The sequence below is a fragment of the Pezoporus flaviventris genome, unplaced genomic scaffold, assembly GCF_033815535.1.
Source record: "Pezoporus flaviventris isolate CSIRO_AGI_PZ_B2104156 unplaced genomic scaffold, CSIRO_AGI_Pfla_v1 ptg000071l, whole genome shotgun sequence".
Taxonomy (NCBI): Eukaryota; Metazoa; Chordata; class Aves; order Psittaciformes; family Psittacidae; genus Pezoporus; species Pezoporus flaviventris.
The window spans coordinates 2,282,437-2,310,189 of record NW_026892619.1 but is presented as its reverse complement, the minus strand read 5'-3'; the positions used below and the strand labels follow the sequence as shown (position 1 = coordinate 2,310,189).

General features: G+C 57.4%; 4 protein-coding genes across 6 annotated transcripts; 2 read left to right on the top strand and 2 right to left on the bottom strand.

The window, feature by feature from the left end:
• Window positions 1–1,588: 1,588 nt before the first annotated feature.
• LSM1 (LSM1 homolog, mRNA degradation associated) lies at window positions 1,589–3,346 on the bottom strand. Its single transcript, XM_061472519.1, has 4 exons — window positions 3,192–3,346; window positions 2,913–2,981; window positions 2,139–2,254; window positions 1,589–1,760 (listed from the first exon to the last, which is right to left on the bottom strand). The coding sequence occupies exons 1-4, from the start codon at window positions 3,235–3,237 to the stop codon at window positions 1,590–1,592; spliced, it is 402 nt and encodes a 133-aa protein (XP_061328503.1). The 5' UTR covers window positions 3,238–3,346; the 3' UTR covers window position 1,589.
• A 61-nt stretch (window positions 3,347–3,407) lies between these two features.
• BAG4 (BAG cochaperone 4) lies at window positions 3,408–6,812 on the top strand. Its single transcript, XM_061472517.1, has 4 exons — window positions 3,408–3,517; window positions 4,833–5,075; window positions 5,346–5,579; window positions 6,333–6,812. The coding sequence occupies exons 1-4, from the start codon at window positions 3,440–3,442 to the stop codon at window positions 6,807–6,809; spliced, it is 1,032 nt and encodes a 343-aa protein (XP_061328501.1). The 5' UTR covers window positions 3,408–3,439; the 3' UTR covers window positions 6,810–6,812.
• A 5,788-nt stretch (window positions 6,813–12,600) lies between these two features.
• DDHD2 (DDHD domain containing 2) lies at window positions 12,601–22,770 on the top strand. Its single transcript, XM_061472516.1, has 17 exons — window positions 12,601–12,846; window positions 13,855–14,045; window positions 15,859–15,948; window positions 16,374–16,494; window positions 17,254–17,343; window positions 18,172–18,307; window positions 18,863–19,071; window positions 19,170–19,237; window positions 19,352–19,471; window positions 19,617–19,712; window positions 19,975–20,088; window positions 20,185–20,340; window positions 20,417–20,519; window positions 20,598–20,762; window positions 21,987–22,149; window positions 22,449–22,568; window positions 22,637–22,770. The coding sequence occupies exons 1-16, from the start codon at window positions 12,666–12,668 to the stop codon at window positions 22,537–22,539; spliced, it is 2,094 nt and encodes a 697-aa protein (XP_061328500.1). The 5' UTR covers window positions 12,601–12,665; the 3' UTR covers window positions 22,540–22,568; window positions 22,637–22,770.
• Window positions 22,771–24,608: 1,838 nt separating this feature from the next.
• PLPP5 (phospholipid phosphatase 5) lies at window positions 24,609–27,753 on the bottom strand. 3 transcript variants are annotated; one of them, XM_061472570.1, is made up of 7 exons: window positions 27,653–27,753; window positions 27,458–27,566; window positions 26,926–27,016; window positions 26,404–26,467; window positions 25,928–26,052; window positions 25,477–25,647; window positions 24,609–24,815 (listed from the first exon to the last, which is right to left on the bottom strand). In XM_061472570.1, the coding sequence occupies exons 1-7, from the start codon at window positions 27,724–27,726 to the stop codon at window positions 24,661–24,663; spliced, it is 789 nt and encodes a 262-aa protein (XP_061328554.1). In that variant the 5' UTR covers window positions 27,727–27,753; the 3' UTR covers window positions 24,609–24,660. The 3 variants fall into 3 exon arrangements, with proteins under 3 accessions (XP_061328554.1, XP_061328552.1, XP_061328553.1); XM_061472568.1 differs by having other exon boundaries at window positions 27,649–27,718; XM_061472569.1 differs by having other exon boundaries at window positions 27,682–27,718.

Here is a 27,753-nt window from a genome sequence, read left to right as displayed (position 1 = left end):
GCATCCTCAGCTGGGTACCACCACCCGCCGCTGCCATACCAAGGGTGAAGGCAAGGACCCTGCATCCATCATCCAGGGGCATCCTTGACCTCACAGAGGGCAGGCTCAGGGGCACATTCCCTACACAATTCCCTCCCTGCCTCTCCAATGGACTCTGTAGGCACCAGCACCCAATGATCCCCTTGGATTTTAACCTGTCTGTTGCGATGATACCAATGATGCTCATCCCCTGCATCCCAACGCATCTCCCTGGCTGAGCCCCGTGATGGGGACCTCAAAGGGAAGGGGGATAAAGGGACATACATGATCCTGGTGTGCCCCAAGGCAGCCCTTGGTGAAGGTAGCTCAGACCCAGCCCTCATCCTGCTCTGCTTCCCAGATCCCAGCACTTCTTGCAGCATCACACACTGACATCAACCTCATCCCAAGGCCAAAACCCCTTTATCCAGCTCCTGCTCGCACAAGGCTCCAGCCCACATGGGTTGTGCATCCCATGGGATGGAGGCATTGGTGCTAGCGTCAAACCTCTCCCTCCTGGGGAGGGCACCAGCACCACCACGATGCCTATGGGGAGGGAATCCAGGATGCAGCGTGAGAATGGGATGGGGATGGATCAGGATGGGAGTGGGACCACCCCCAGGGCATCACAGGCTGATGTAAGGGGCAGCGCTGCAGACTTCATTCCCATCATCCTCATCCTCCTCCCGCAATCCTAATGGGTGGGAGCCCCATCCCACCCTCATCCCGGGTACAAGACCCCCCTCTCAGCCCCAAATCAGCTGCATCCTCCCAGGGGATTTGGGTTCCCCACCAGCTCCAACCCCCCTTTTATTCCATTGTTGTTAAAGCACAAAGGGAATTCCCTTGTTTTTCCTGTCCTCCCACCAAACTCACCCTATCCCACCCGGACAAAGCCCATGGGGAGGCTGCTTCTCCCCCCCCAGAAGAAGGGAGCTGTGGGGCAGAGGGGACCCCAACCCTGCCTATGGGGGCTTCACCCCTGTGCACTCAGCATCAGCTGGGCTCATCCTGCCAAACCGAGGTGCTTGGGAAGAGGAAAAGCCCCCACTCAGCACCCAGGTTTGCTGTTTCCTGCCCAAATCCAATCCCATCCCAGCTGGCTCCCAACAGGATGGGGACAAGCACAACCCAAAGGACCCCCCTCCCTGCTGCACTGAGAGGAGGAGATGCTGCAGCAGCTCTTCATTAGCACTAATTAGGCCATCAGTGCACTCAGCTGAGCTGGGGGTTACCAGCATCCCTCTCCCTGTTCCAGAGGGTCCTGCACTGGGATGCGGATGGAGGGGACCAGAGGCAGAGCCGTTGCTATGGAGACTGAGGGTTTATTTACAGGCCAAGGGAAAACTCCCCCCGAGGCACGGGAAGAGGAACTAAAGCAAAACCAACCCAAAAGGACCAAGGGGGTTTCCTCCTGAACACACTCCCTTGTGTTCCCCAGTGCACGGGGCAGGCGCCTGCCTCCCCTCCTCCTCCTCCTCCTCCTTCTTCCATGCAAGGAGAGGAGCCAAAGGCATCATTTCCTCCTCTGTGCCATGGAAAACCCAACATGGGAACAGTGGGTTTGGGGCTCAGTACTCATCCAGGGTGTCTGCCCGCGGCACGGAGAGCCCCCGCTCCTTCAACGCCTGCACCTTCAGCTTCTCCGACTCCTGCTTCGCCTGCTGCTCCACGCGCTGCTCCTCCAGGATCTCCTCGATGGAGACCTGCTGCAGGGGGGTATCGCTCTCCTTCTCCAGGTCCTGCCACACAAAGAGCCCATTCAGCCCATGGGATGCTCCAGGCTCTCGGAGCCGGGATGATGCTGCCGGGGCCGAGCGGTGCCACGGGCAGCCCATTCCATTGCTCTTCCCGATGTTAACGGGGCAGGATGGATGCTGAGGTGAGCAGGAGCTGGCACACAGGCAGCAAGGGCTTGGGTCCACCCTGCCCATAGGTTTGCATGCGCAGGGCACACGGTGAAGGCGATGTGGGGGGGGACACAACCAGGGACCCCCAGCACAGTGTCCATGGGAGAGGGCTCTTGGGCAGCAAATCCATGGGGGCTCAACCATCAGCCCTCACAATGGGACCACCTGTAACTGATGGGCACCACACTCGTGTCAGGGCCCCTCACTTACTATTTCCCCCAGCAGAACAACGTTCTCTCCTCTCACTACAAAGATGCCTCGAGGGATGTCTCCATACTTCTTGCCCACGTGGATGCGCTCCACAGTCTGGTGCAGCACCAGGTTTGCTGCAGAGAAAGAAGAACTCAGATTACACCGTGTTTTGTAGCTATTAAAGAGCATCTCCCCCCCCCCGTCCCGGGGCAGCAGCAGCAGCAGCGCTCCCATCACTGATGGCACCAACCATCTCCCATGGATGGATGCAGCACCCACAGCCTGGGCAGGCAGGGCAGGCCACAGCACCCATGGCAGCGCCATCATGTTCCAAGCCCATGGGTGTCTCCATCCCTTTGTGCCCAAAAAGGGATGCTGGAGCATCAGTGCTGGATGCAATTGGGAGGAGGGGGGGGATTAAACACAGATGTGTGCTTTAATGCACAGCACAAACACGCTGTAACCCTGCAATCACATCACTCCACTCACCACTAAATTGATTTAAACCTCATGTTTTTAACCGAAGAAATGCATATTCCTGCTCAGGACCAGCACGCAGTGGGGTTAATACAGCTACTGCGTTAAGCAAGGACCCCAAAATGGGGAGCTCCCACTAAATCCAAGCTCCCTCTTTATTGCTTGGGAAGGGAGCTCCTCTGGTGACCCCGGGAGCATCACCCAGCTCCTACAAACGGGTACCTATGGGGCTCTCCTCTTCCTCCTCATCGCTGCCCGTCCCAACACACGCCTGGCACCGGGGCACATCCAACCCCCCCCAAGGTGCCCCCGTACCGAACTGGTCGATGCTGCGCAGGTACCCGATGAGCGTCCGCCCGTCCCGCAGCAGGACCAGGTGCTTCTCTGCGGGACACGAGGAGAAAAGCGGGGTTCAGACGGGGATGGACACCCCGGACCCCAACCCACAGCGCGGGGGGACCCAGTGATGCTCAACCAGCGAGGAACCCCGCACTGGAGCTCAGCCCACGGGGCAGGGGGTCCAAGCAGCCCCATGGGATGCAGCATCCACAGGGACCGGGGACCCGCTGGATGGAGCCCGGCCGGGGCACTCACTGTCGATGTCCTGGATGAGGCTGGCCGTGCCGGGCATGTAGTTCATGGTGCTGCCCGCGGCGGAAGCGCCGCCATGCGCCGGTGCCGCCGGTGCCGCCCCGGAACCACCTCGTAACCGGGAGGAGCTCGGTGTGGCGCTGCCCCTTTAAGACGCGCCAGCCGTGCGCGCAAGGCGGCCGGTGATTGGTCAGCCGAGGTGGGGGCCGGGCCGCTGATTGGCGGTGAGGCGGGGCGGTGGCGCGGCCGCCATGGAGCGCTGCGATCGCGCGGCAGAGCCGGGCCCGCTGTGGGCCCCCGGGTCCTCCCGCCCGCCGGCAGCGGCGCAGGTAACGGGGACCGGACCGGACCGGACCGGCGGCAGGGAGTGGGGGGAAGAGGGAGCCGCGATCCCGCCCCTCTCGGTGGGGCAGCCGCGGTCTCCGTGCCCTGGGGCAGAGCCGCGGGGCCTCGGCCGGGCGGGGGCCGCCGCGCATCCCCTGGTTTCCGAACGGATCCGTTCGCGTTGAGAGCATCCCCGAGCTGGGAACCGCGTTTAAACGCGTTTAAACGGGCGCGGAGGAGCTTTGTCCCCGGGCGCCGTCCAAGGTGACACGGCTGGGAGCCGGGCTCCAACGCTGGGATCACCGCGGAGATGCTGCCGGCCCCGGGTGGTTGGAGCCGGGATGAGCGGGGGAGAGCCGCGCATCCAACCGGACCCGCGCTTCCCGCAGGGAAGAAGCATCCCGGTGCCCGTTGCTTTCCGCTCCTGCCACTTTGCTCTTTGGGGCCCATTTGGGTCTATTGCAGCAACAGCGGTTTTTAGGGGCTGTTGCACAAACGCTGCGTGAAGAGAAAGGCTTCGCTCGTCGTGCTCCTGCTGTGCGGGCACAGCCGGGGTTTGTCCTAATCCCATGGGATGCGCAGGTTTGATCCCGATCTCTCCTCCATCAAACGGCTCATGGGGAAAAACTGCTGTGCCCAAAGCTATGGGGAGGCTCCGCGAGCTCCACCCGTTGACAAGGGCCTGCAGGGACAGGACAAAGGGAATGGCTTTAACCTGCCAGGGGGGAGATGGAGATGAGCTCTTTGGGATGCTGGGATGGGTTGAATGGAGAAGCTGTGGCTGCCCCATCCCTGGCAGTGCTCAAGGCCAGGGTGGACACAGGGGCTTGGAGCACCCTGCTCCAGTGCAAGGTGTCCTTGCTTTATGGGTGAGCTTTAAGGTCCTTTCCAATCCCATTCCATGATCCCGTGTCCTCGTGCTCCCGCAGCTCGGGGGATCGGAGCGCCCTCGGGCCCCAGAACTGGTGGATCCCGTCCTCTTGCCTCATTTCTCTTCGCAGACTGAAAGGGGAAACGAGCGTTCCTGGAGCGGTTTTCATGCACCAGTGACGTGGTTGAGGCTCCTCGGAGCTGTTTGCCCCGGGGGGGGGGGCAATGGGAGAGGTATTGCTGAGCCATTGAGCCTCCCCCCCCGGCCACACCAACCTGCTGCAACGTCCCCTGCGCTGTGACCACAGCGTGAATCAAACGCGTTCATTGACGGTGGCCAACGTCAGAGCACGAAACCCATCCTGGGGATGATATAAAGGCTGCAGGAAGGGTCCCTTGGCCTCATAGCCACAGCCCATGACCTCTCCTCTGCTCTTCCCTCCTTCCCAGGCCATGGATTCTCCCTACGCCAATGGAGCCTACAGCCCCTCCTACCCTCCTGGTGCTGCCCCACACTACACGGGGCTGCCACGGGGGTACCACTGCTCCGGGTCCCCTTACACCTCTGAGCCCACCGGCAGGTACCGGTGCCCATCACCGGCTCCCCCCTGGAGCTACGCGGCACCGGAGGGTCCCAACGAGGGCTCCTCGCTCCGGAGGCAGCAGCAGGGTCCCAGCTACTCCCCACCGCAGGTAAGAGCCCAATTGCAGGGTCTGAAGGGGGCTACAAGGATGCTGGGGACGGGCTCTTCATCAGGGGCTGTAGGGATGGGACAAGGGGTGATGGGTTCAGACTGAAATAGGGGAGATTTAGGTTGGAGATAAGGAAACTTCCAATATCTCTACAGAGACTCCAAGGTTGAGGGCAAGGAAAGCAGGAGCCAGCAGCAAGGCTGTTGGTGGGGCTGCCTGGAGGGAGCAGTGACTCCATGGGTAACTCCTGTTCTTCTCTTCCTCTTGCAGACACCGGGAATGCCCATCCCGCAGTATCCCTATGGAGACAGCAGCTCAGGGGTCACCCCCCCACCGCAGCCCAGAGCCCTGGAGGACACATGGGCTCCTCACCCTGTCTATGGGGTGCAGCCACGGTACCCATGGGCATCCACTTCAGTGCATGGGAACCCCTTCGTGGCCGATTCGCACCCATCCTGGACCAGCAGCGGAGCAACTTCCCACCCCACTGCATGGGACTCAAAGGTAGCGTTGATGCTGATGATGCAGTGATGCAGTGCAAGGTGATGCTGGGTCCTGGTTGGGGGCAGACCTCCCCAAACCCTGCCTCTGTCTCCTGGGAATGCCCCTTTCCCTGAGCACATTTAGTTTAGGTAGAAAGAAAGCAGCAGGGATCCAGGTGCTGCAGCGAAACCACCTCTTTGCATACACGAGACCAAAAGGCAGGGCTGGAGCTATAGAAAGGCACGGGAGATATCGGGCATCCCAGGGCAGGGAAATGGGTCAGCCCTTGTCCAACAACCTCTCTCAAGCAGTGAAGAGCATGGGACTCCCCAAGGGCCAGTCTGCAGCCTTTGGAATTCCTCTTCAAGTGCTTGTTTTGGGCACAGCCATCCCTTACTTACTGAGGGATGTTTTAAGCCCAAAGCAGAAGGAAATGATGCATTTGGAGTGGTCTGTTCATGTCAGGGTTTGATCAGGAGGATCAATGCAGCAGGGATTTAGGGATGGGCGCTGCTATCCCTTGGGAACAGCCACCTGCAGAGAAGTGTCTTTGGGATGCCCAAACAGGACCCTCATTGGCATCTCTCTTTAGTGGCGTGTGGGTCCTGTGCCTCTTTGGGACCTCTTGGCAGGACTTGGGTGCAGAAGATGCTGCCTGTATCACTGCCCTGTGTCCCCCCCACTGAGCACAGCTCAAAGCAAGTGTCAGATAAGAGAGAAACCCCTGGCTTTTAGGCAAAACCACTTAAAAGGCTTTTTCTCCTCCTGCCTTAGGACGTTGCTTATGATAAACCCGAGCACGGCACAAACCATCACAGCTACTACCCCGATGGCAACCACCAGCCCTATGGGACAGTGAATGACCACGCAGCAGCCCCCCAGCACCCCAAGGTGCAGTACAGCGCCCAGCCCCAGCTCTATGACAGCACGCCTCGGAAGCCTTGGGCCGGGAATAGGGAGCTTCAACCTGGGGAGCACCGACCCACAGCGCATTCCGCAGGCATCCGGCCGGGAATCCAGAGGATCCTGCACGTTATGGGGGAGGCGGAGCAGCTGGAGGAGGAGGTGGATGAGTTTGTAGGGAAAAAGACGGATAAATCCTACCGGCTGCTGGAGGAGATGCTGACCAAGCTGCTGCTGGAGCTGGATTCCGTGGAGACGGGGGGCCAGGACAGTGTTCGGCAGGCCAGGAAGGAATCCGTCCACAGAATCCAGGCCATACTGGAAAAACTGGAAAGAAAGGGATTGTGAAAGCACATCCTCAAGCCGCAGCAGGCGGCCCGGTGAGGAGGCTCCATAGAGTCCCAGCTCTGCTAAATCTCTGCTACGCACTGCTGGCAATGAAATAGCAATAAACCCTCACAAAGCCACCGAAACCCAACCCCGGGAGCTCAGCCCCAGCTGATAACTTGGCAATAGATGAACTAAAAGAGGTTTGAAGCCATAGATTGAATTGTTGAACCGTCGAGATACCCACGATGGAAAGGTCTCCGTGGGGAGACCCAGAGGGCTCTGCATCCTCTTCATCTCCATCACTGTACAGAGGTTCCCCAGGCAGGCCCCATCTGTAGCCGCAGCCCTAGAGAGCCAAAACGCTTGTGAGATGTGGGGTACCACACTGCAACGTGCAGCCGTGACCCCAGGCTCGCCCTTCCCTGGGTGCATCTTCAGCTTCCTCCCATCCCGTGTCGTTGTGGGGTATCCTTTGGCACCGAAGTGCTGCAGAAAGGGACCAGGTTGGCAGCTCTTGGCTGCGAGCTGATGTCGTGCCGTGCCTCCTGTGCCCTGGTGAGCCAGTGCATGGTGCCCCCCCTGCATTGTTCTGCTGTTGGAAAGGAGAGGTGTGAGCAGAAGAAAGGCATTGGAGAAGGGCATCCTCAAACAATGGGATGCTGGGAAGTGTTTTCCAGGTCGCTTGGGGGAAAAGCCACTTTTGAATGGTAAACATCCTCCTGCAGGGAGGCAGCCCATCCTCCTGTTAACCTTCTGGTTATACAGCACACGTGAAGTGAATCATTGCTCTGTGTGACGAGATAATAAACCCTGACACCTTTTGAATGTTGTTTTGTAATTAGGGTGTCTCAAGGTCTCTGCTCTTTAATAGGACCCTATGGGGAGGTTGTGCAACTCAGACCGAGCACCAGCCAGGCTGTCTCTGTGGCCGCGTTCCCTCTCGGAGTGCCTGCTTTGGGGTCCACTGGTGCTCCAGGAGCCATCACCCTTTGGCTCTGATGGCCAGCCCGTGTCCTCAAGGCACCCTGGTGGATCCCACGTCAGTCCCAGCCGGGGCTGCGTGCACGGGACTGACCTTTGCAGCTCGTTGGATGTGTCTGGGAGCACATGTGGCTGTCAGCCTGCAGGGATGAGGTGAGCCAAGGGGGAGACGAGTGTCCCGGGATGCGATTTGATTCCATCCTCTTGGCAGGCCGAGAACAGGACGTCGGAGTGGCTGTACTGGAGGTGCAAATCACTGCCCTGATTCGCAGAGCTCATGGAAGGCAGTGGTTCAACCCCAGGGAATGCCATTCTTTCCCCGATAAAGGCAGCAGCCAGGAATGAATCTGTGCTTTGGGTTTGGTTTGTGTGGTAGCGATGGAGCATCTGTGCTCTGGGGAGCAATTTCCCCTCCTCTTACCACATGCGGTGCTATATTTGGTTGGTGGAGCTGTTGAAATCGAGGCTTTGGGTTCCCTTTGGGCAGGATCAGCCAAAAAAAAAAGCCTGGAATGTGCTGTGGCAAGAGGTGGTGCAAGTCCTGTTTCACCAGGGAAAGCAAAATCCATCAGTGCAGAGTGACTCCTCCGGGACAGTCCTGCAGCTTCCTAGAGGATGTGGCATTAGCAGCAAATCACTGCCTGCAGCCAGCTTGGGGCAGCCTGGGATGCAAGGAGCTGGCTGCACCTTCCCTTTCTGTGTGTGTTTCAGGAGCAAGAATCCCATCAGGAGCAAACCTGCATTGCTTATTGCATCCTCTTTGCTCCGGGACTCGTTTCCTTCCCCTATCAGCTGCCAGGGAAAGGAGTAGGGAGGTTCAGCTGCATAAGGAGTGTGGGCCCTGCAATGCAGTCAGTTAGGAGAGATTCCAAACCCCGTGCTCAGCTGCTGCATCACCAGTGCTCTGTGGTCTGGGACAAAGGTTTCCTGCTGTGGAGACGTGGTAAGAGCGATGATGCCTTTATCACCAGGAGAGCTGGAAGTCCATGTGTGGCATTCCAGCAAGGCAGAGCCCGGGAGGAGGAGGAGGAGGAGGAGGAGGGCTCCTTCCCTGCTCTTCTAGTGCTGAACCTATGGAGGTAACAGATTCCTGTAGAGATTTCCTCTTCCGGAGCTGAAGTTCCTGCGTGTGGGCAGAGGGTTATGTAAACCTCCAGTTAAAAGCACATTGAGGAGTGGGCTGAAATGGCAGTTACCATCTCTAGAACCTGAAATAGCAGTTACCAATAACCTGAAATAGCAGTTACCAATAACCTGAAATAGCAGTTACCAATAACCTGAAATAGCAGTTACCAATAACCTGAAATAGCAGTTACCAATAACCTGAAATAGCAGTTACCAATAACCTGAAATAGCAGTTACCAATAACTTGAAATAGCAGTTAGCATCTCTAGAACCTGAAATAGCAGTTACCAATAACCTGAAAGTGCAGTTACCATTTCTATAACCTGAAAGAGCAGTTACCATCTCTAGAACCTGAAATAGCAGTTACCAGTAACCTGAAATGGCAATTACCATGTCTATAACCTGAAAGAGCAGTTACCAGTAACCTGAAATGGCAGTTACCATGTCTATAACCTGAGATAGCAGTTACCAGTAACCTGAAATGGCAGTTACCATGTCTATAACCTGAGATAGCAGTTACCAGTAACCTGAAATGGCAGTTACCATCTCTATAACCTGAAATGGCAGTTACCAATAACCTGAAATGGCATGTCTATAACCTGAGATAGCAGTTACCATCTCTATAACCTGAGATAGCAGTTACCAGTAACCTGAAATGGCAGTTACCATCTCTATAACCTGAAATGGCAGTTACCAATAACCTGAAATGGCAGTTACCATCTCTATAACCTGAAATGGCAGTTACCAATAACCTGAAATGGCATGTCTATAACCTGAGATAGCAGTTACCATCTCTATAACCTGAGATAGCAGTTACCAGTAACCTGAAATGGCAGTTACCATCTCTATAACCTGAAATGGCAGTTACCAATAACCTGAAATGGCAGTTACCATCTCTATAACCTGAAATGGCAGTTACCAATAACCTGAAATGGCATGTCTATAACCTGAAATGGCAGTTACCAATAACCTGAAATGGCAGTTACCATCTCTATAACCTGAGATAGCAGTTACCATCTCTGTAACCTGAAATGGCAGTTACCATCTCTATAACCTGAAATAGCAGTTACCAATAACCTGAAATGGCATGTCTATAACCTGAAATGGCAGTTACCATGTCTATAACCTGAGACAGCAGTTACCAGTAACCTGAAATGGCATGTCTATAACCTGAAATGGCAGTTACCATCTCTATAACCTGAAATGGCAGTTACCAATAACCTGAAATGGCATGTCTATAACCTGAAATGGCAGTTACCATCTCTATAACCTGAAACAGCAGTTACCAATAACCTGAAATGGCATGTCTATAACCTGAAATGGCAGTTACCATCTCTATAACCTGAAATAGCAGTTACCAATAACCTGAAATGGCAGTTACTATGTCTATAACCTGAGATAGCAGTTACCATGTCTATAACCTGAAAGAGCAGTTACCAATAACCTGAAATGGCAGTTACCATGTCTATAACCTGAAATGGCAGTTACTATGTCTATAACCTGAGATAGCAGTTACCATCTCTATAACCTGAGATAGCAGTTACCATCTCTATAACCTGAGATAGCAGTTACCATCCCTGTAACCTGAAATGGCAGTTACCAATAACCTGAAATGGCAGTTACCAATAACCTGAAATGGCAGTTACCATCTCTATAACCTGAAATAGCAGTTACCAATAACCTGAAATGGCAGTTACCATCTCTATAACCTGAAATGGCAGTTACCAATAACCTGAAATGGCAGTTACCATCTCTATAACCTGAAATGGCAGTTACCAATAACCTGAAATGGCAGTTACCATCTCTATAACCTGAAATGGCAGTTACCAATAACCTGAAATGGCAGTTACCAATAACCTGAAATGGCAGTTACCATCTCTATAACCTGAAATAGCAGTTACCAATAACCTGAAATGGCAGTTACCAATAACCTGAAATGGCAGTTACCAATAACCTGAAATGGCAGTTACCATCTCTATAACCTGAGATAGCAGTTACCATCCCTGTAACCTGAAATGGCAGTTACCAATAACCTGAAATGGCAGTTACCAATAACCTGAAATGGCAGTTACTATGTCTATAACCTGAGATAGCAGTTACCATCTCTATAACCTGAAATGGCAGTTACCAATAACCTGAAATGGCAGTTACCATCTCTATAACCTGAAATGGCAGTTACCAATAACCTGAAATGGCAGTTACCATCTCTATAACCTGAAATGACAGTTACCAATAACCTGAAATGGCAGTTACCATCTCTATAACCTGAAAGAGCAGTTACCATCCCTACAACCAGCGTTGCTCTGCAAGGAGACAGGCCTGGGTCTGGTCCTTGGGCAGGTAGAGCTGAGCCAAAGAGCAGGGATCAGCTGCAGACCTTGGGCACTTCAGGGGTGGCTGTGGCAGAGGTGAGCGCCGGGATGGTGATTCCTGGTTTGCCTTGCAGCATCCCGCCCATCACCAGCTCCTCTCTGCAGGAACCAAGCTCTTCTTCTGCCTCTTGCTCCTAGGAGCAACACACGTCACTGGAGAGGGTTTCTCAATGCCCATGAAGGCCCAAAGGGCACGGAAGGATCGGGAGGCAAACATGAGCTCAGAGTCTCGTGGTTGCAGCCGCAGGGCACCCCGTGCCCCAGTGCTTGCCCCCAGCGTGCACAGGAGGCAGTGGCTCGGCGGTGGAACCATCAGCACCAAGTCAAGGCTCAGGGAGTCCTGATTAGCGCCAGCATTGCCTGCCTGGCACCGCGTTTGGGCATGGACCTGCTCTGGCTGCTGCCAGGGCTGCGGCTGTGGGCAGGGCTGCAGGCAGGGTTGTGGGCACTGGGCAGGGGTTGCAGACAGGGTCATGGGTGGGAATTGCAGGCAGGGGGCAGGGGTTGTAGGCAGGAGTTCTGGGTGGGAATAGCAGGCAGGGGCTGCAGGCAGCAGGTAAGGGTTGCGGGCAGGGGCTGCAGGGAGCAGGCAGGGGTTCTGGGTGGGAATTGCAGGCAGGGGTTGCAGGCAGGGTTGCGGGCAGGGTCTGCAGGCAGGCTTGCAGGCAAGGGCTGCAGGAAGGGTTGCAGGCAGGGCTGCGGGCAGGGGCTGCGGGCAGGGGTTGCAGGCAGGGGTGCGGGCAGGGGTGCGGGCAGGGGCTACAGGCAGCAGGCAGGGTTGTGGGCAGGGGCTGCAGGCAGGGTTGCAGGAAGGGGCTGCAGGCAGGGTTGTGGGCAAGGTCTGCAGGCAGGGTTGCGGGCGGGAGCTGCAGGCAGGGATTGCAGGCAGGGTTGCAGGCAGGGGTGCGGGCAGGGGCTACAGGCAGCAGGCAGGGTTGCAGGAAGGGGCTGCAGGCAGGGTTGCGGGCAGGGGTTGCGGGCAGCGTTGCAGGAAGGGTTGCAGGCAGGGGTGAGGGCAGGGGTGCGGGCAGGGGCTACAGGCAGGGTTGCAGGAAGGGTTGCAGGGCAGGGTTGCAGGCAGGGTTACGGGCAGGTGTTGCGGGCAGCGTTGCAGGCAGGGTCCCTCCGCTTGCCCCTCCCGCCCCCCTGATGACGGCACCGTGCGGGGCGGGCAGCGCCGGCAGCACCGCCCCGGCCTGGGCGGTCTCGGTGCCCAGAGCGGGGCCTGCGCTGCCTCGGTACCGGCAGCCGCGGTGCGGGCAGCGCCGCCCGGCCCCGCGTGTGCGCAGGGCAGGGGCAGGGACAGGGGCTTGGGTTTGGGGTAGGGAGCGAGCAGCGTCCGGGCTGCGGTGCCGGGTGCGGGCTGCGAGCGGAGCCCGGTGCCCATCCCCGCGCCATGGCCGCCCGGGAGCCGCAAGAGGCGCAGCCCCCGCCGGGCAGCGCGGAGCCGGAGGCGGCGGGCGGCTACGAGGCGGTGGCTCCGCACTGGTTCTATTGCAAGGTCACGGACGGGAGGGAGCGCTGGGTCCCGTTCAGCGCCCAGGACTCGGCGCGCCTGGAGGAGGCGCACGGAGCAGGTACGGGGGTGACGACGGGGAAGGGGGGACACACACAGCGGGCACGGCTCCATCCGTCCCGCTCCCATCGCTGCCCGTCGGGTGCTTGCGCTTAAAAACCATTGCATGGACCTGGCCTGGTCGGTGGTGACTGGGGTGTGTGTGTGTGTGTGTGTGTGTCCAGAGATTCCCAGCGCAATTCCATGCTTTCCAAGCGGGATGCTGCGTTGTTCCCTTGGGGAATTTTAAACTGGGACTTGTTTTCTGGCAGCGTGCCTACTCCTGTTGCTGGAAACGCGTGAATAACGACGCGGTGGCCGCACTGAATGGTGTGACCTCATTCACGCGAGTGATGCTCTGAATTATACATCAAATCGCTGCAAAGCTGTGATGGGAGAGCACTGCGGGGTGGGCCCAGGGGGGATTTTCCTCGTGTGATGGGTGCTCTGCCTTGCTCCTCGGTGGGTTTGTGCCGGCACCGGGGTCTGCTCCAAGCAGCATCGCTTGCCATGAGGCCCTTTGTGCCAGCAGACATCACCCACCTCAAAGCGTCGCTGCATCCCCTGCTCCCGGCCTCCTTCCCTGGGGATGCTCTGGATTAGAGGCTGAGCCGGGCACAGCCTGGTACGGGCCCGCAGGCAGCAGAACTCATGGAATTGGGAGTCTGTGCTGGGATCTGTGCGGAGTTTTAGAGGGGAAAGGCTTGAGGCTGGAGCCCTGCACTCCACCGTGAAGCATCCCCCTTCCCAGGGCCACAGTTCCATGTTTTCCTGTAGGAAGACTGTTGTAGCTTAATGCCTTCTTCTTACCTTCTGACACTGATGCTGTTCTCTGTGATGGGCACAGAGAGCCTTAGTGTCTACAGCCATTGCTCCTGCATGCTCGTGTGTGCTGCTCACAGATGTCCCAGTTTGGTCCCTGTGCTGTGCTATGGCACATACATATATATACATACCTATGTATAGGTGTATATATGACACACAGTCCGATAGGTGCCTTTCTGCTCCTCGTGTGCCCCGGTTCCTGCAGGGAAAGACAAGGAAGACGTGGTTGTCCCGACGTCGGGCGGGAGGTACGACGTGCACCTCAAGCCGCGGCAGCGCGTCGCGGTGTACTGGGAGGAGGAGGCGGCCGAGGTGCGCCGCTGCACGTGGTTTTACAAGGGAGACAAGGACAACAAGTATATTCCCTACTCGGAGACCTTCAGCCAAGAACTGGAGGTAACGAAGCCTCTTCCTCGTAGCATCCGTCTTGTCATCGGATCCGAATGGGTTGGCGTGGAAAAGGAGCTTAAGAGCATCCGGTTCCAACCCCTTGCCGTGGGCAGGGATGCCTCGCACTAGACCGTGTCACCCAAGGCTCTGTACTGCCAGGGATGGAGCATTCACCCCTTCTCTGGGCATCCTCACGTAAAGAGCTTCTTAACTCCCCCTGTTTCAGTCTGAACCCATCACCCCTTGTCCTATCCAGCCCCTGATGAAGAGCCCCTCTCCAGCCTCCCTATAGCCCCCTTCAGACACTGGAAGCTGTCCCAGTGCTGGCCTTGATGTCCCAAACTCCCCACGGGGTGACTGGCACCACAGCCACGCCTGAGGACATGAACTTGAAAGAGGCTTTGGCACGGCCTTTCCGCAGCCGATTACTGCAACCGCCAGCGCTGCCACCAGCTCCCTGCCAGGCTGCTGCTCCCCTTCCCCTGCCCTCCCCAGCCAGGACTCATCCTCCTGCTGCACGTTCCAAGCTTGCAGCTTTGCTCCGGGTTCTCCTGCCCCGGCTCCACATGGACCCTTCACTGGGAAGGATCATCCTCGCCGCAATCACAGCCAAGCCAAAGGAGAAACCCACTGAGCACAGTGTGGCTTTGGAGGCTTTGGAAAGATATAGCTGTGCATGTATATACATCTCAGATATATATACATATATACACACATCATATGTATATACATCTCAGATATATATATACATGCATATATATACACATCATATGTATATACATCTCATATATACACATATATACACGTCATATGTATATACATCTCATATACACATATATACACACACATCATATGTATGTACATCTCATATATACACACACAACATATGTATATACATCTCAGATATATATACACATATACACACACATCATATGTATATACATCTCGGATATATATACACATATATACACACACATCATATGTATATACATCTCAGATATATATATACACATATATACACACACCTCATATGTATATACATCTCAGATATATATACAAATATATACACACATCATATGTATATACATCTCAGATATATATACATGCATATATATACACACATCATATGTATATACATCTCAGATATATATACACATATATACACGTCATATGTATATACATCTCATATACACATATATACACGCACATCATATGTATGTACATCTCATATATACACATATATACACACAACATATGTATATACATCTCAGATATATACACACATTTATATATACATCATATGTATATACATCTCATATATATACATATCTATACATATATACATCTCATATATATACACACATATATACATACATCATATATATACATCTCTACGTATGTATAGGTATAAAAGTATACATCTTTGCAATAATGTCTATTGTGATGGACCAAACAATGAAAAGCTAAATGGATCTGGAAATCTGATATATATGATGTATATACATCTCATATATATACACACATCATATATATACACATCTCTACATATGTATAGGTATAAAAATACACATCTTTGCAATAACGTCTGTTCTGATGGACCAAACAATGCAAATCTAAATGGCTCTGGAAGCCTGCTGCTGCTGTTGGCTTCTTGGAAGCCGCCTAGCAGGGGATTCGCAGGTGCCCCCGTTGCTGATTCCTCTGCCTCTTTCGCAATGTGTGTTGATAAGAAACGCCATAAAACGGGTGGGGAGTATCCCAAGTGCTGGAATACCCATGGGAATGCTCTCAGCTGACTCCCAGGTGTTCTTTTCCATAGGAAGCTTACATGATTGCCGTGACCCAGGATGAGTGGAAGAAGAAACTGGAGTCCCCTAGCAGGGAAATCATTATCCTGCACAACCCAAAGGTGAGGAGGGGCCTGGTGATCACAGAAGCACTGCGTGGTTTGGGTTGGAAGGGACCTTAAAGCTCCACTGGAGCGGGTTGCTCCGAGTTGCCCTTGACTCATGGTCTTCATAGAATAGCTCGGGTTGGAAAGGACCTTAAGATCATCCAGTTCCACCCCCCTGCCATGGGCAGGGACACCTCACACTAAACCATCTCCTCCAAGCTGGCCTTGAACACTGCCAGGGATGGAGCATTCACAACCTCCCTGTGTGGACCAGTAAGGACATCCCCGTTGTTGCCCCATGCTGGCTTCGTGCTGTGGCTTTAAGCTGCTTCTTTTCCCCACCTCTGCCCCATCATTCCCTTCCCTTGCCCGTGTCACCTACCAGAGCATCCCCTCCTCTCGGCCACGGGGCAGCTCAGTGACGGGCTCTTGTTCCCCAGCTGATGGTGCACTACCACCCCGCTGCCCCCTCCGACGACTGGGGCTCGACTCCTACAGAGCAAGGTCGACCTCGGACTGTGAAGAGAGGAGTGGAAAACATCGCTGCTGAGATCCCCAGTGGTGAGCTCCCTTCTCCCTCCCATCCAAAGCCTTTCCCAACCCGGTGGCTCAAAGAGCCTGGCACAAGGCTCCCGTGATCCGTGAAGCAGGAGCCTTCCCAGCACCAGAGCCTGCAGTGGAACTGCTGGGCAGAGGCAGCGGGCACACAGGGAGAAGGGGTTGTGATTCCAGCTCAGGGAAGCAGAGCAGTGCCTGGAAATGCCTGAGGCCTTGGGGTGTGTTTGTAAAGGAGGGGAGGTTCTTCCCATGGAGGGACACAGGGGTTATCTCCTACGTTCTGGAGCCCGTGCTCTCCCTGCCTTGGGAGCTGTGTCAGCTCTGTGCCATTAGGATTCCCACTGAGGCACCAGGATGTGTTCCCAAGGGGAGGACAAGCAGTTATTCCAGTCTAACCCCTTCATTTCCATGCACGCATGCCATCAGGGAAGCAGGTTTGTAACCTAAAGCGTGTGGGAGACAGGGAACCGCACAGAACTCCACCTGTGCCACTGCTGAGCACGGGGAGGATGGTCCCAGCCCCCTCCTTGCACCGGGTGGGAATGAGCTGTGAGGATGGTGATGGAAGGGATGAGTTGCTTTGCCTTCCTCTGCTCTCCTCTTGTCCCAGGGTGAATGGAGCAGGACAAACGGGTCAGGAACAGGGAGCAAACGCGCTCCAGGGAGCCCTTAGAGCAGCTCCAGCGCGGCAGGAAACGGGGAGAGGGGCTTTGGACAAGGGATGTGGGGACAGGACAAGGGGAATTGCTCTTCTCCCCGCAGGGGAGCCGCTGCAGATCGATCACTTGGTGTTCGTGGTGCACGGGATCGGGCCCGCCTGCGACATCCGCTTCAGGAGCATCGTCCAGTGCGGTAGGTGCAGATCCGGATGGGTGCGTGTCCCACGCGTTGCTCTGGGTGCAGGTGCTGAGCCCTCATCCGTGTGGACCACACAGAACGCTCTCGGGGTGCATTCACAGCCCTCTTTCCCCCCCCCCGGTGCTCAGCTGAATGAGCTGGCTGCAGTGGGGAGCACCAAGAAGGGCTCCTGGGCTCGCATCCGGCTCCGAGCATCCTCTGCTGCTCAGCCCTGGAGCTGGGTGCTAAACCAGGTAACTCTGGTCTGACCTGTTCAGTGTTAGAGCGCCTCGGTCCTGCAGGAGGGGTGCTCCTGAAACTGCCTGGGAGCCTGGCATGATTTGACTTGTAAGGATCAAAGGAGCCGAGGTGTTCAGTCTCTGGTTCCTATAAAACACACCGCTGCTCTAACGCCATCCGTTCCGTGTGTTCATCCATGAACCCCTTCTCAAGACCCCATGAAAGGAAGGAAATCCCTGTTTCTGTCTCAGAACTGAGTCATTCCCAGTTCATCCCCCCCCCCCCCCCCCTTAGGATTCCCTTTCTAACACATCCTCACAACAGCTTCCTTGGGTTTAAACTCTTTAAAGCACCTTCCTTATCCTGCTGCTGGGCCAAAGTCTTGCCCACGTGGAAGGGAGCCTTGTTCCAGATGGGAACCGGGTTCCAGGTGGGGTTCTGGTAACCCCACATGGAAGGACATGGGGCCTTCCCTCGGTTAAGGTCTTAGGGCAGCAGATGAAAGACCCTTGGGCCTGATCTTCCCTTCCGTTGCATTGAGCCCTGCGGCTGCGGCTCGTCCCGGAGCCTTCCCTGGGTGAGGGCTCGCTGCTCTTCCTGCAGTGAACGACTTCAGGAGCGTTTCCCTCAGCATGCTGCAGGCTCACTTCAAGAGAGCCCAGGAGCAGCAGCACATCGGGCGCGTGGAGTTCCTGCCCGTCAACTGGCACAGCTCCCTGCACTCCACCGGCGTGGACGTGTGAGTGTCCCAGCATCGCCTCCTCCTTGGCTCCTTCGGGTGGTCCCTGAAGGGGAAGCAGGATGCTCGGTAGAGGCATGGAATGAACCAGGGTGGGAAGGAGATCACCGAGTCCCGTTGGCACCCCAGCACTGCCAAGGCCACCACTGACCCATGGCACTGAGGGGGTGTGATCGCTTGCAGGGACAGTGACTGCAGCCCTGCCCTGGGCAGCCTGTTCCAATGCCTGAGCATCCTTTGGGGAAGGAACTGGTCCTCAGCTCCATCTAAACCTGCCCTGGGGCAGCTTGAGGCCGTTTCCTCTTGTCCCATCCCTTGGGAGCAGAGCCCAGCCCCTCCTTGCTCCATCCTCCTGTCACGCAGTTGTAGGCAGCCATCAGGTCCCCCCTGAGCCTTCTCTTCTCCATCTGACCCCCCCCAGGTCCCTCAGCTGTTCCCCATCACCCCCCGTGCTCCAGACCCTGCCCTTTGAGATGGTGACGATCCCTTTCTGAGCTTGCACTTTGCTTTAGGACCGCGGTGGCCCCCTTTGCACCTCCCTCTTCCTCCCCACAGGGACCTGGAGCGGATCACGCTGCCCAGCATCAATCGCCTGCGTCACTTCATCAACGACACCATCCTGGACGTTTTCTTCTACAACAGCTCCACCTATTGCCAGACCATCGTGGACACGGTGGCATCCGAAATGAACCGCCTCTACCAGCTCTTCCTGCAGAGGAACCCGCTCTTCAAAGGGGGGGTCTCCATCGCGGGGCACAGCTTGGGTAAGGGGGCTCACCCGAGGGAGCTGCTGGGAGCACCCCGAGGGTGTGGATGGGGGCTTTTCCCTGCCCAGGTGCTGATGCTCTGCCCTGGTTTCCAGGGTCCCTCATTTTGTTTGATCTCCTGACGAACCAGAAGGCTGCTCCTGAGGAGGATGAGCACCAAGAGGTACGAAGGCTCCCGGGCAGCATCACCCAACCAAGCTCCTGCTGCTTGGGAAGGGGACGCAATCCGAAAGGCAGAGGGAGCACGGAGCCTGATCTCTGATGGCTCTGTTCACAGGGGGCCAGGACAGCAGCAAGCAGCAGGGGTGTGGAGGATGTAAAAGAAATCCTGAAGGAGCTGGGGCTGTGGGAATACTGTGAGGTCTTTGAGAAGGAGAAGATGGACGGGCAAGCACTGGTGAGGAGCAATCCCCTTTGGTGCCTCTTGGGTTTCCTCTTTGCTTTCCTGCCCACTCCCACCCATTGCGCATCTTCCTGGTACCCAGTACCCAGCACACACCAGCCCTGCTCCTGTGCTCATACCTGGCTTCCTTGTTTTCCAGTTCTTGTGCACAGAGGCAAACCTGAAAGAAATGGGAATTCCCTTAGGACCAAGAATGAAGATACTTCATTACATCAGCTCCAAGAGGGAGACGCAGGTTTGTGTTCATCCGGGTCCAAGCATCCCAGCTTCCCCATCCCTGGCCACCCTTGCTCTCATGGGCTCGTGTTTGGCTGTGGTGACGTTGCAGCTCCTGTGTGTTACACTGGTGTTACTGCTGCAGGATCGCTTTATCCTAAGGGTGATAACAGAGCAGGAGGACTTGGTGGGGTAGGGCATGGAGCCGGAGCACGATGCTGCCTCGTGTTCCTGCCCATGGGCTCACTGCAGGAGCTGCACTTGGGGGTTTCTCACTGCAGGAGCAGAGCTCAGCAGCTCCCCAGCACAAGGAGCACAGGTCCCCAGCCCAGCCCAGCCCACATCACACAGATGAAGGCAGGAATTGCCAATACCGGGACATTGGCTTAGGCCAGGTACCTCCGCACCGCGCTCTGCCTGCCCCGACGAGGTGCTTGTCACCCACCAGCGTGGAGCTTGTGTCCTGAAACACCCCCATCTCCCCATCTCAGGTGTCGGCAAACTACCCTCAGCTGAACTACAAACCCAGCATCTTCTTTGCCTTCGGCTCCCCCATCGGGATGTTCCTCACGGTGCGAGGAGTGAAGCGGATCAACCCCGACTACAGCCTGCCCACCTGCAAAGGCTTCTTCAACATCTTCCACCCCGTAGGTATCAGCACCAGAGCTTGCCAGCGGGAGGGGAGTGCAGCACCCCTCACTGTCCTTCCTCCTCCTCGTGCAGTTCGACCCGGTGGCGTACAGGATAGAGCCCATGATCGTCCCCGATGTGGAGTTTGAGCCCATGCTGCTGCCCCACCACAAGGGCAGGAAGAGGATGCACTTGGGTAGGGGGAAGGAGAACCCCTGCTCCCCTTTCCCCTGGGAACAGCCCCGGCCTGACCCCATGCCCTCCTGCCTTGCAGAGCTGAAGGAAGGGCTCACTCGCATGAGCGTGGACCTGAAGAACAACCTCCTGGGGTCCCTGCGGGTGGCCTGGCAGTCCTTCACCCGCGCCCCGCTGCCGGCACTGGAGGCAGCGAGTGCTGAAGGGGAAGCAGAGGCAGAGGCCAGCACAGAGAAGCAGCCAGGTGGGTACTGGGAATGCAGTGATGGGACCTGCACATGGAGGGATGCAGGGGTGGGATCTGCCCATGGAGGGATGCAGGGCTGGGATCTGCACATGGAGGGATGCAGGGCTGGGACCTGCACATGAAGGGATGCAGGGGTGGAACCCACCCATGGAGGGATGCAGGGGTGGGATCTGCACATGGAGGGATGCAGGGCTGGGACCTGCCCATGGAGGGATGCAGAGGTGGGATCTGCCCATGGAGGGATGCAGGGGTGGGATCTGCCCATGGAGGGATGCAGAGCTGGGACCTGCCCATGGAGGGATGCAGGGGTGGAACCCACCCATGGAGGGATGCAGGGGTGGGATCTGCCCATGGAGGGATGCAGGGGTGGAACCCACCCATGGAGGGATGCAGGGGTGGGATCTGCCCATGGAGGGATGCAGGGGTGGGATCTGCCCATGGAGGGATGCAGGGCTGGGATCTGCCCATGGAGGGATGCAGGGCTGGGATCTGCCCATGGAGGGATGCAGGGCTGAAAACCACCCATGGAGGGATGCAGGGGTGGGATCTGCACATGGAGGGATGCAGGGCTGGGATCTGCACATGGAGGGATGCAGGGCTGGGACCTGCACATGGAGGGATGCAGGGGTGGAACCCGCCCATGGAGGGATGCAGGGCTGGGACCTGCCCATGGAGGGATGCAGGGCTGAGATCTGCACATGGAGGGATGCAGGGCTGGGATCTGCACATGGAGGGATGCAGGGCTGGGATCTGCCCATGGAGGGATGCAGAGCTGGGACCTGCCCATGGAGGGATGCAGGGGTGGAACCCACCCATGGAGGGATGCAGGGGTGGGATCTGCCCATGGAGGGATGCAGGGGTGGAACCCACCCATGGAGGGATGCAGGGGTGGGATCTGCCCATGGAGGGATGCAGGGGTGGGATCTGCCCATGGAGGGATGCAGGGCTGGGACCTGCACATGGAGAGATGCAGGGGTGGGATCTGCCCATGGAGGGATGCAGGGCTGGGATCTGCCCATGGAGGGATGCAGGGCTGGGATCTGCCCATGGAGGGATGCAGGGCTGAAAACCACCCATGGAGGGATGCAGGGGTGGGACCTGCACATGGAGGGATGCAGGGCTATGACAGACCCATGGAGCAGGATGCAGTGCTGGGACCGGCCCTTGGAGCAGGCTGCTGGGGCCCTGTGGCTGAACCACATTGCTGTTTGTTTCCTTCAGACACAAAGGCAGAGGAGCCCCCCCCAGCAGTGAAGGAAGAGGCCTCCCCCATTAACGTGGGGAGGCTGAACGGGGGGAACCGCATCGACTACGTGCTGCAGGAGAAGCCAATAGAGAGCTTCAATGAGTACCTGTTTGCACTGCAAGGGCACCTGTGCTATTGGTAAGGCCCAAGGTTCACATTCCCGGGCTGATGGAAGCAGAGTGCCCTCCCTTTTAAAGCCAACGTTGTAAGGAAAGCCTTAACTGAGTCATCAAGACGCTCTCCTGCCTCTAATGCAGACAGAGCGAGCGGGGAGGGGTAGAGGAAGACCAGTTCTCCTTGCACGTGCTGGGCACTGCACTACCCCATAACCAGCAGAGGCATCCTGACAGCAGAGGATGTCCTGTATCAGAGGGCAATTCCCAGCACACATCCATGCCCCTCCTAACTCCCATCTCCTCCTCCTCCTCCTCATGCAGGGAGTCAGAGGACACCGTTCTGCTGGTCCTGAAGGAGATCTACCAGACCCAAGGCATTACATTGGATCAGCCTCTGCCAGGGAGCCAGTGACCACCCCTGGGCTCTTGTGGCCACTTGATGTAAGTCACCCCCCCCATTCCTCCCTGATTTCCTAGGACACCTCGGAGGACATTGGCCTTATTTACAGGCAGGAGGGTGGGTGTCAGCACCTTTGGCTCCTCTTCCCCTGCCCATAAGCACTATCAGACAGAAGGAGACCCAATAAAGCACTGCTGCGGAAGATAAGGACGGCAGCACCCGCATTCCCATGGGTGCAATCCACCTGTGGATATGGAATACACGTGGCCTGTGCTCCTCACCTCCCCTGTTCTCTTGCTGGTAGGCGCTGGCTGCATTGGCCTGCCCCGCTGCAGCCATTCCTGCCTTCTCCTTTTGCCTTCTTAGATCCAATTCACCCACCGGGGAAGTCCGGATTCTCCTCCTCTGCTGTGTCCCGCATGCTGCTCCCCAAAGGGCTTGCTGCTCCCTGGACATTAAGGATGGGTTTCCCCCATTTAGGGTAAGGGCAGAGGGATAAAAGCATCCAAGGAAACCACTCCTGCTCGCCCCCAGCACCTGAAGTGGGACTTGACCCCTGGCACCTCCTGCGTTACCCCATTAACCCCTAGCACCAAAGCAGAGCAGGGCTCAGGGCTGAGCGAGGACCCTCGTAGCTCCTGACCTCGAGGAATCAAAAGCCTTAACAGTGGGGAGCACTGCAGCAGCCTTGGCCAGCGCTCACCTCCCCCTGCCACGACAGCACCAGGCCTGAGCCCCACGGGCTTTGGGACGTGAAGCCCAGGGTTTAGGAGCTGCCATCGAGAGCCAGCAGGAACGTGGCCACCCCAGCCATTGGCATCCCCTTGAACCCCATGGCCCCAATGGCCCCAGCGCAGGCTGGGATGTGCTGGCTCTGCTCTAAAGGGGAACAAGGAGCCTCTGGTGATCCCTCCTATGACCACAGCACCCCTGGACCCAGCCTACAGCCGCTGCACCGATGGCTCAGGGCCTTGGGAAGAACCAAACCACTTCCCCTCCCACCGATGCTTGCCCTGCATGGGGGGCCGGAGCCTTCACCCGCTGCCTGTTTGTTGTCCATCCCCCCCCTGTACCCCGTTATTTGCACTATTGGAAAGGGGTTGTTTGCAGCCTCCTCCCCTCCCAAAGGAACAGCAGACAAGCTGAGGCGGGTGCCTGCCGAGAGGAGGGGCAGGAGGAGTGAAGACACTGCTGGGCTTTCTGAAGTGATGCACTTTGGCAACAGGGCAGTTAAATCCGTTTTAAGTGTTATTAATTTAATGTCTTTTCCAGTAAAAGCCAAACTAAACCGGGAGCTGCCTGCGGTGTGTGCGTGGCCAGAAGGGGTTGGGGCATCCACAGCAGCACGATCAAGCTGTCGCTCTAAGCTCTCTTGCTAAGGGGGGTGGCATTTCCATCACTCCCATCCTGAGCCTTACGTGCTGCTGGCCCCCCCCCTTTGCTTTCGGGTCACTACTTACAGCAGTGCTGCGGGGGCTCTGCAGCACCCTGACCCCTTCCACTGCCTGAGCAAACCTTGGTGCAGGGGCTGCTTGCAGACACCTCTGCTGCCTCTCCTCTCTTTAGAACCAAGCAAAGGGAAGAGGTGGAAGAGCAGCACCGAGGGCACAGCAATGAACCCAGCCACTGGAAGAAGGCTTTTAGTACCGCAGCCCATGTAAAAAACTAAACTCCTTTATTTGGCACGTAGGGAAAGGTGAGGGCCAGCACAATAACGCACAGAACACACGCCAGAGGCATCTTCCCTCTCCCCCCATTCAAGCCGTGGGTCGAGAGGCCGCAACCTCATGCTCATCCCTGCCTATGAGCTCAGCTGGGGTTGGAAAGACACCGAGAGCCGGTCCTGCGCTGCCCTTTCGGGATACACTTCCCATAGGGAGGGATGGGGCTGAAGGGAGGTGCCTGATGGGGACAAGAACACCCATGGAATGGGGAGCACCAGCTGGTCCCATCCTGCTTCTTGCTTCAGGACTCTTTGTGGCTGCAGGCTTGCGCCCTGAGGGCAGGGGCTGCCTATGAGATGTGGTTGAACCCATCAGCACCAGCATCAGGTTCATCCGCATCTCACCATCAGCCTCCCCAAAGCCTTCCCCTTGCCCTGGCATTGATGGACCAGCAGGGCAGAGCCCATCCCTATATATCCAGGTGGAAGCTGGAAGCTGGAGGCCTCTCTTGGTGTGCTGGCAGCTGCGTGGGTTTGTGGCACATGGAGTCTGTCAGGGGAGGGTAATACTGCCTGTAGCAGAGGTAGGCAAGCACGAAGCCAATGGCTGAGCCAACCACCACGTCTGTGGGCAAGAGCAGAGGAGAATGAGCTTCAGGAATGAGCTCTCCAGCAGGAAAACCTCCAAACCCAAGGGGTTTTGGTTAATCCTCAGGTTCAGAGCCCACCATGGACTCCCCTTGCACTGAGGGTACCCAGTTGTGTCCTTAGGCAGACACTGACATCGTGAGACCCCGCTCGCAGCACTGTGTGCAGTGATGGTGTCCTCAGCATCATCGGGACATGGAGAGGCCACGAGGATGCTCAGGGGCTGGAGCAGCTCCCGTATGGAGCCAGGCTGAGAACATTGGGGCTGGAGGAGAGAAGCTGCGTGGAGAGCTCAGAGCAGCTTCCAGTGTGTGAAGGGGGCTACAAGGATGCTGGAGAGGGGCTCTGCATCAGGGACTGTAGGGATGGGACAAGGGGTGATGGGTTCAGACTGAAACAGGGGGAGTTCAGGCTGGAGATAAGGAAGAAGTTCTTTATGTGAGGGTGCTGAGGCACTGGAATGGGTTGCCCAGGGAGGTTGTGAATGCTCCATCCCTGGCAGGGTTCAGGGCCAGGCTGGACAGAGCCTTGGGTGCCATGGTTTAGTGCGAGGCGTCCCTGCTCATGGCAGGGGGGTTGGAACTGGATGAGCTTTAAGCTCCTTTCCAACCCACCCCACTCTGCGCTCTCAGACCCACCTTGCCAGTGGTGTTTGTAGTCGCAGGTGCGGGACACGGCGATGAGGGTGGCGAGGAAGAGCGGGAGGAGGAAGGCGCAGAGGCGCAGGGCTCTGCCCGCCCGGCCCGGCGTGAAGCACCGCAGCTTCCCCCCTATGTAGAAGGCAGAGAAGGCGAGGCCAGCGAAGGCGACTGGAAGAGAAACTCATTGCTTCACCCTCTGCCCTGCTGCCATGGAGGGGGTGTCCTGCCCATGGGAAGCATTGGCTTGTGAGGGATGGAGACGCAGGAGCTGGTCCTTGGTGCGCATCCCTCATCCCGGGGGGACCACGGGCAGCTTCCCGTGAAGGTTTTCACCCCATTGCTTTGCAGAGGGAAAAACTGAGCCCCCCCAAAATGTACCCAAAGCCAAGGTGCCCCCTCCCACAGGCTGCGGCTCCCCAGGGCTCGCTCCTGGCCATGGAATACTCACAGGAAGCGTGCCCGCTGGGGAAGCTCTTGCGCCCCTCGGTCACCGCGCTGGCGTCTCCCGTGCACACCAGCTCCACGTTGGCTCGTCCATCCGGGAAGCAGCGATAGAAGAAGTCCGGCCGTGGCCTAGGGCAGAGCAGCAGAGCACAGCTCACGGGTGCACAGCACTCAGAACCCCCCCAAGCCCTCCAACGAGCACCCACATCCGAACACAGCCACTCAGGCAACCAAGGTGGGGTGATGAAGCCATCCCACCCGCTCCCTGTGTGAAGGAGCCCATCCATGCGATGCCCGGATCCCCACCAGTGTCTGCTCTGATGTTTAATGGTCTTGCCAGCCAGCCAGAACCCATTCTGTCCCCACTGAGTGTGGCCAGCTCCAGCTTCTGGCCCTTGCTGCTCCCATTGCAGCTCTGCCATGGCCCGGACCCGCATCCCCTCCCTGCACGGTGCAAGGAGGAAGGAGCCAGTTTCTCACCTGCCCACCACGAGCTTCAGGGCGTTTGTAAGGACCCCGTTCAGGGCAAGAGCGAGGCTGGCAGCTGGGAGAGAGCAGAGGGGTCACATCAGCACCATCCCCGTGTTGGAGGCACCACCTCAGAGCAGCTTCTGAAGGGGGGCTATAAGGATGCTGGAGAGGGGCTCTTCAGCAGGGGCTGGATAGGACAAGGGGCGATGGGTTCAGACTGAAACAGGGGGAGTTCAGATTGGAGATAAAGAAGTTCTTTACTGTGAGGGTGCTGAGGCGCTGGCACGGGGTGCCCAGAGCAGTGAATGCTCCATCCCTGTCCGTACAGAGCTTTGGGTGACGCGGTTTAGTACGAGGCATCCCTGCCCACTGCAAGGGGTTGGAACTGGATGCTCTTAAGGGCGATTCCACCCCACCCCACCCTGTGGTTCTATGCTGAGGCACGCTCAGCGCTTGAGCTTCATGCAGAGCCACGCAGCTGAGGCCTCAGACCCCCGGCACAGCACGGCAGCGGGCTCAGGAGCAGCTCACCGAGGCAGGCTTCCCGTGTGTCCTCCCGGTCGGCGCCCAGGAAGAGCCTTGCCAGGAGGATGAGGAGCAGCGGGGACAGGAAGGCGATGAGCTGCCACGGGAGGAGACGGCTGTCAGGACCCAAGGGCAAAGGCAGGCAGCATCCTGCCCCCTCGCAGCGCTGCACGTCCGTCGGAACACAAACCCAGCCCTGCCTGCAGCACCCACACTGCTCTCATCAGCGAAAAACCACGGGAGACGCTGATGCAGGGAAACGCGGTTATCCCCCAGCATCCCACCCCCAGGGACACCCATGGCGCCTGAAAGTAACGACAGTACAGCTCTTTAGGCAGAGGGGAGACCGCAATGGGCTCTTAAGCACCCCGTGAGGGTGATGGGTCGCACGGAGAAGATGCGGCCGCCCCATCCCTGGCAGCGCTCAAGGCCAGGTTGGAGCATCCTCCCGTGCCCCATGGGGTGGGAGCTGGATGAGCTTTAAGGTGCCTTTAACCCCAAGGCCCAGAGCAAACCCGCAGGAAGGGGCGGAACTCACGGCCATGGGCAGCGCGGGCACTCGATCCGCCTCCGTGTAGGGGTTCCGATAGAGCCACATCTCCTCGGGCTGCACCAGGCGCTGGAAGGGCGGCAGGAACTCCATGGTGCTGCGGGAGGGACGGAGGGAACCGGAGCGGGGCTCAGGCTGCGGGGCCGGGGCCGAACCGAGCCGAGCCCCCCCGCTCCCACTCACACGAACGCCGCCAGCAGCAGGGCCCGCACCGCAGCCTCGGCCGCCAGCTCCGCACCGCAGCCCGCACGCCGCATGGCCCCAGCGCCCGCCCCGCACCGCCC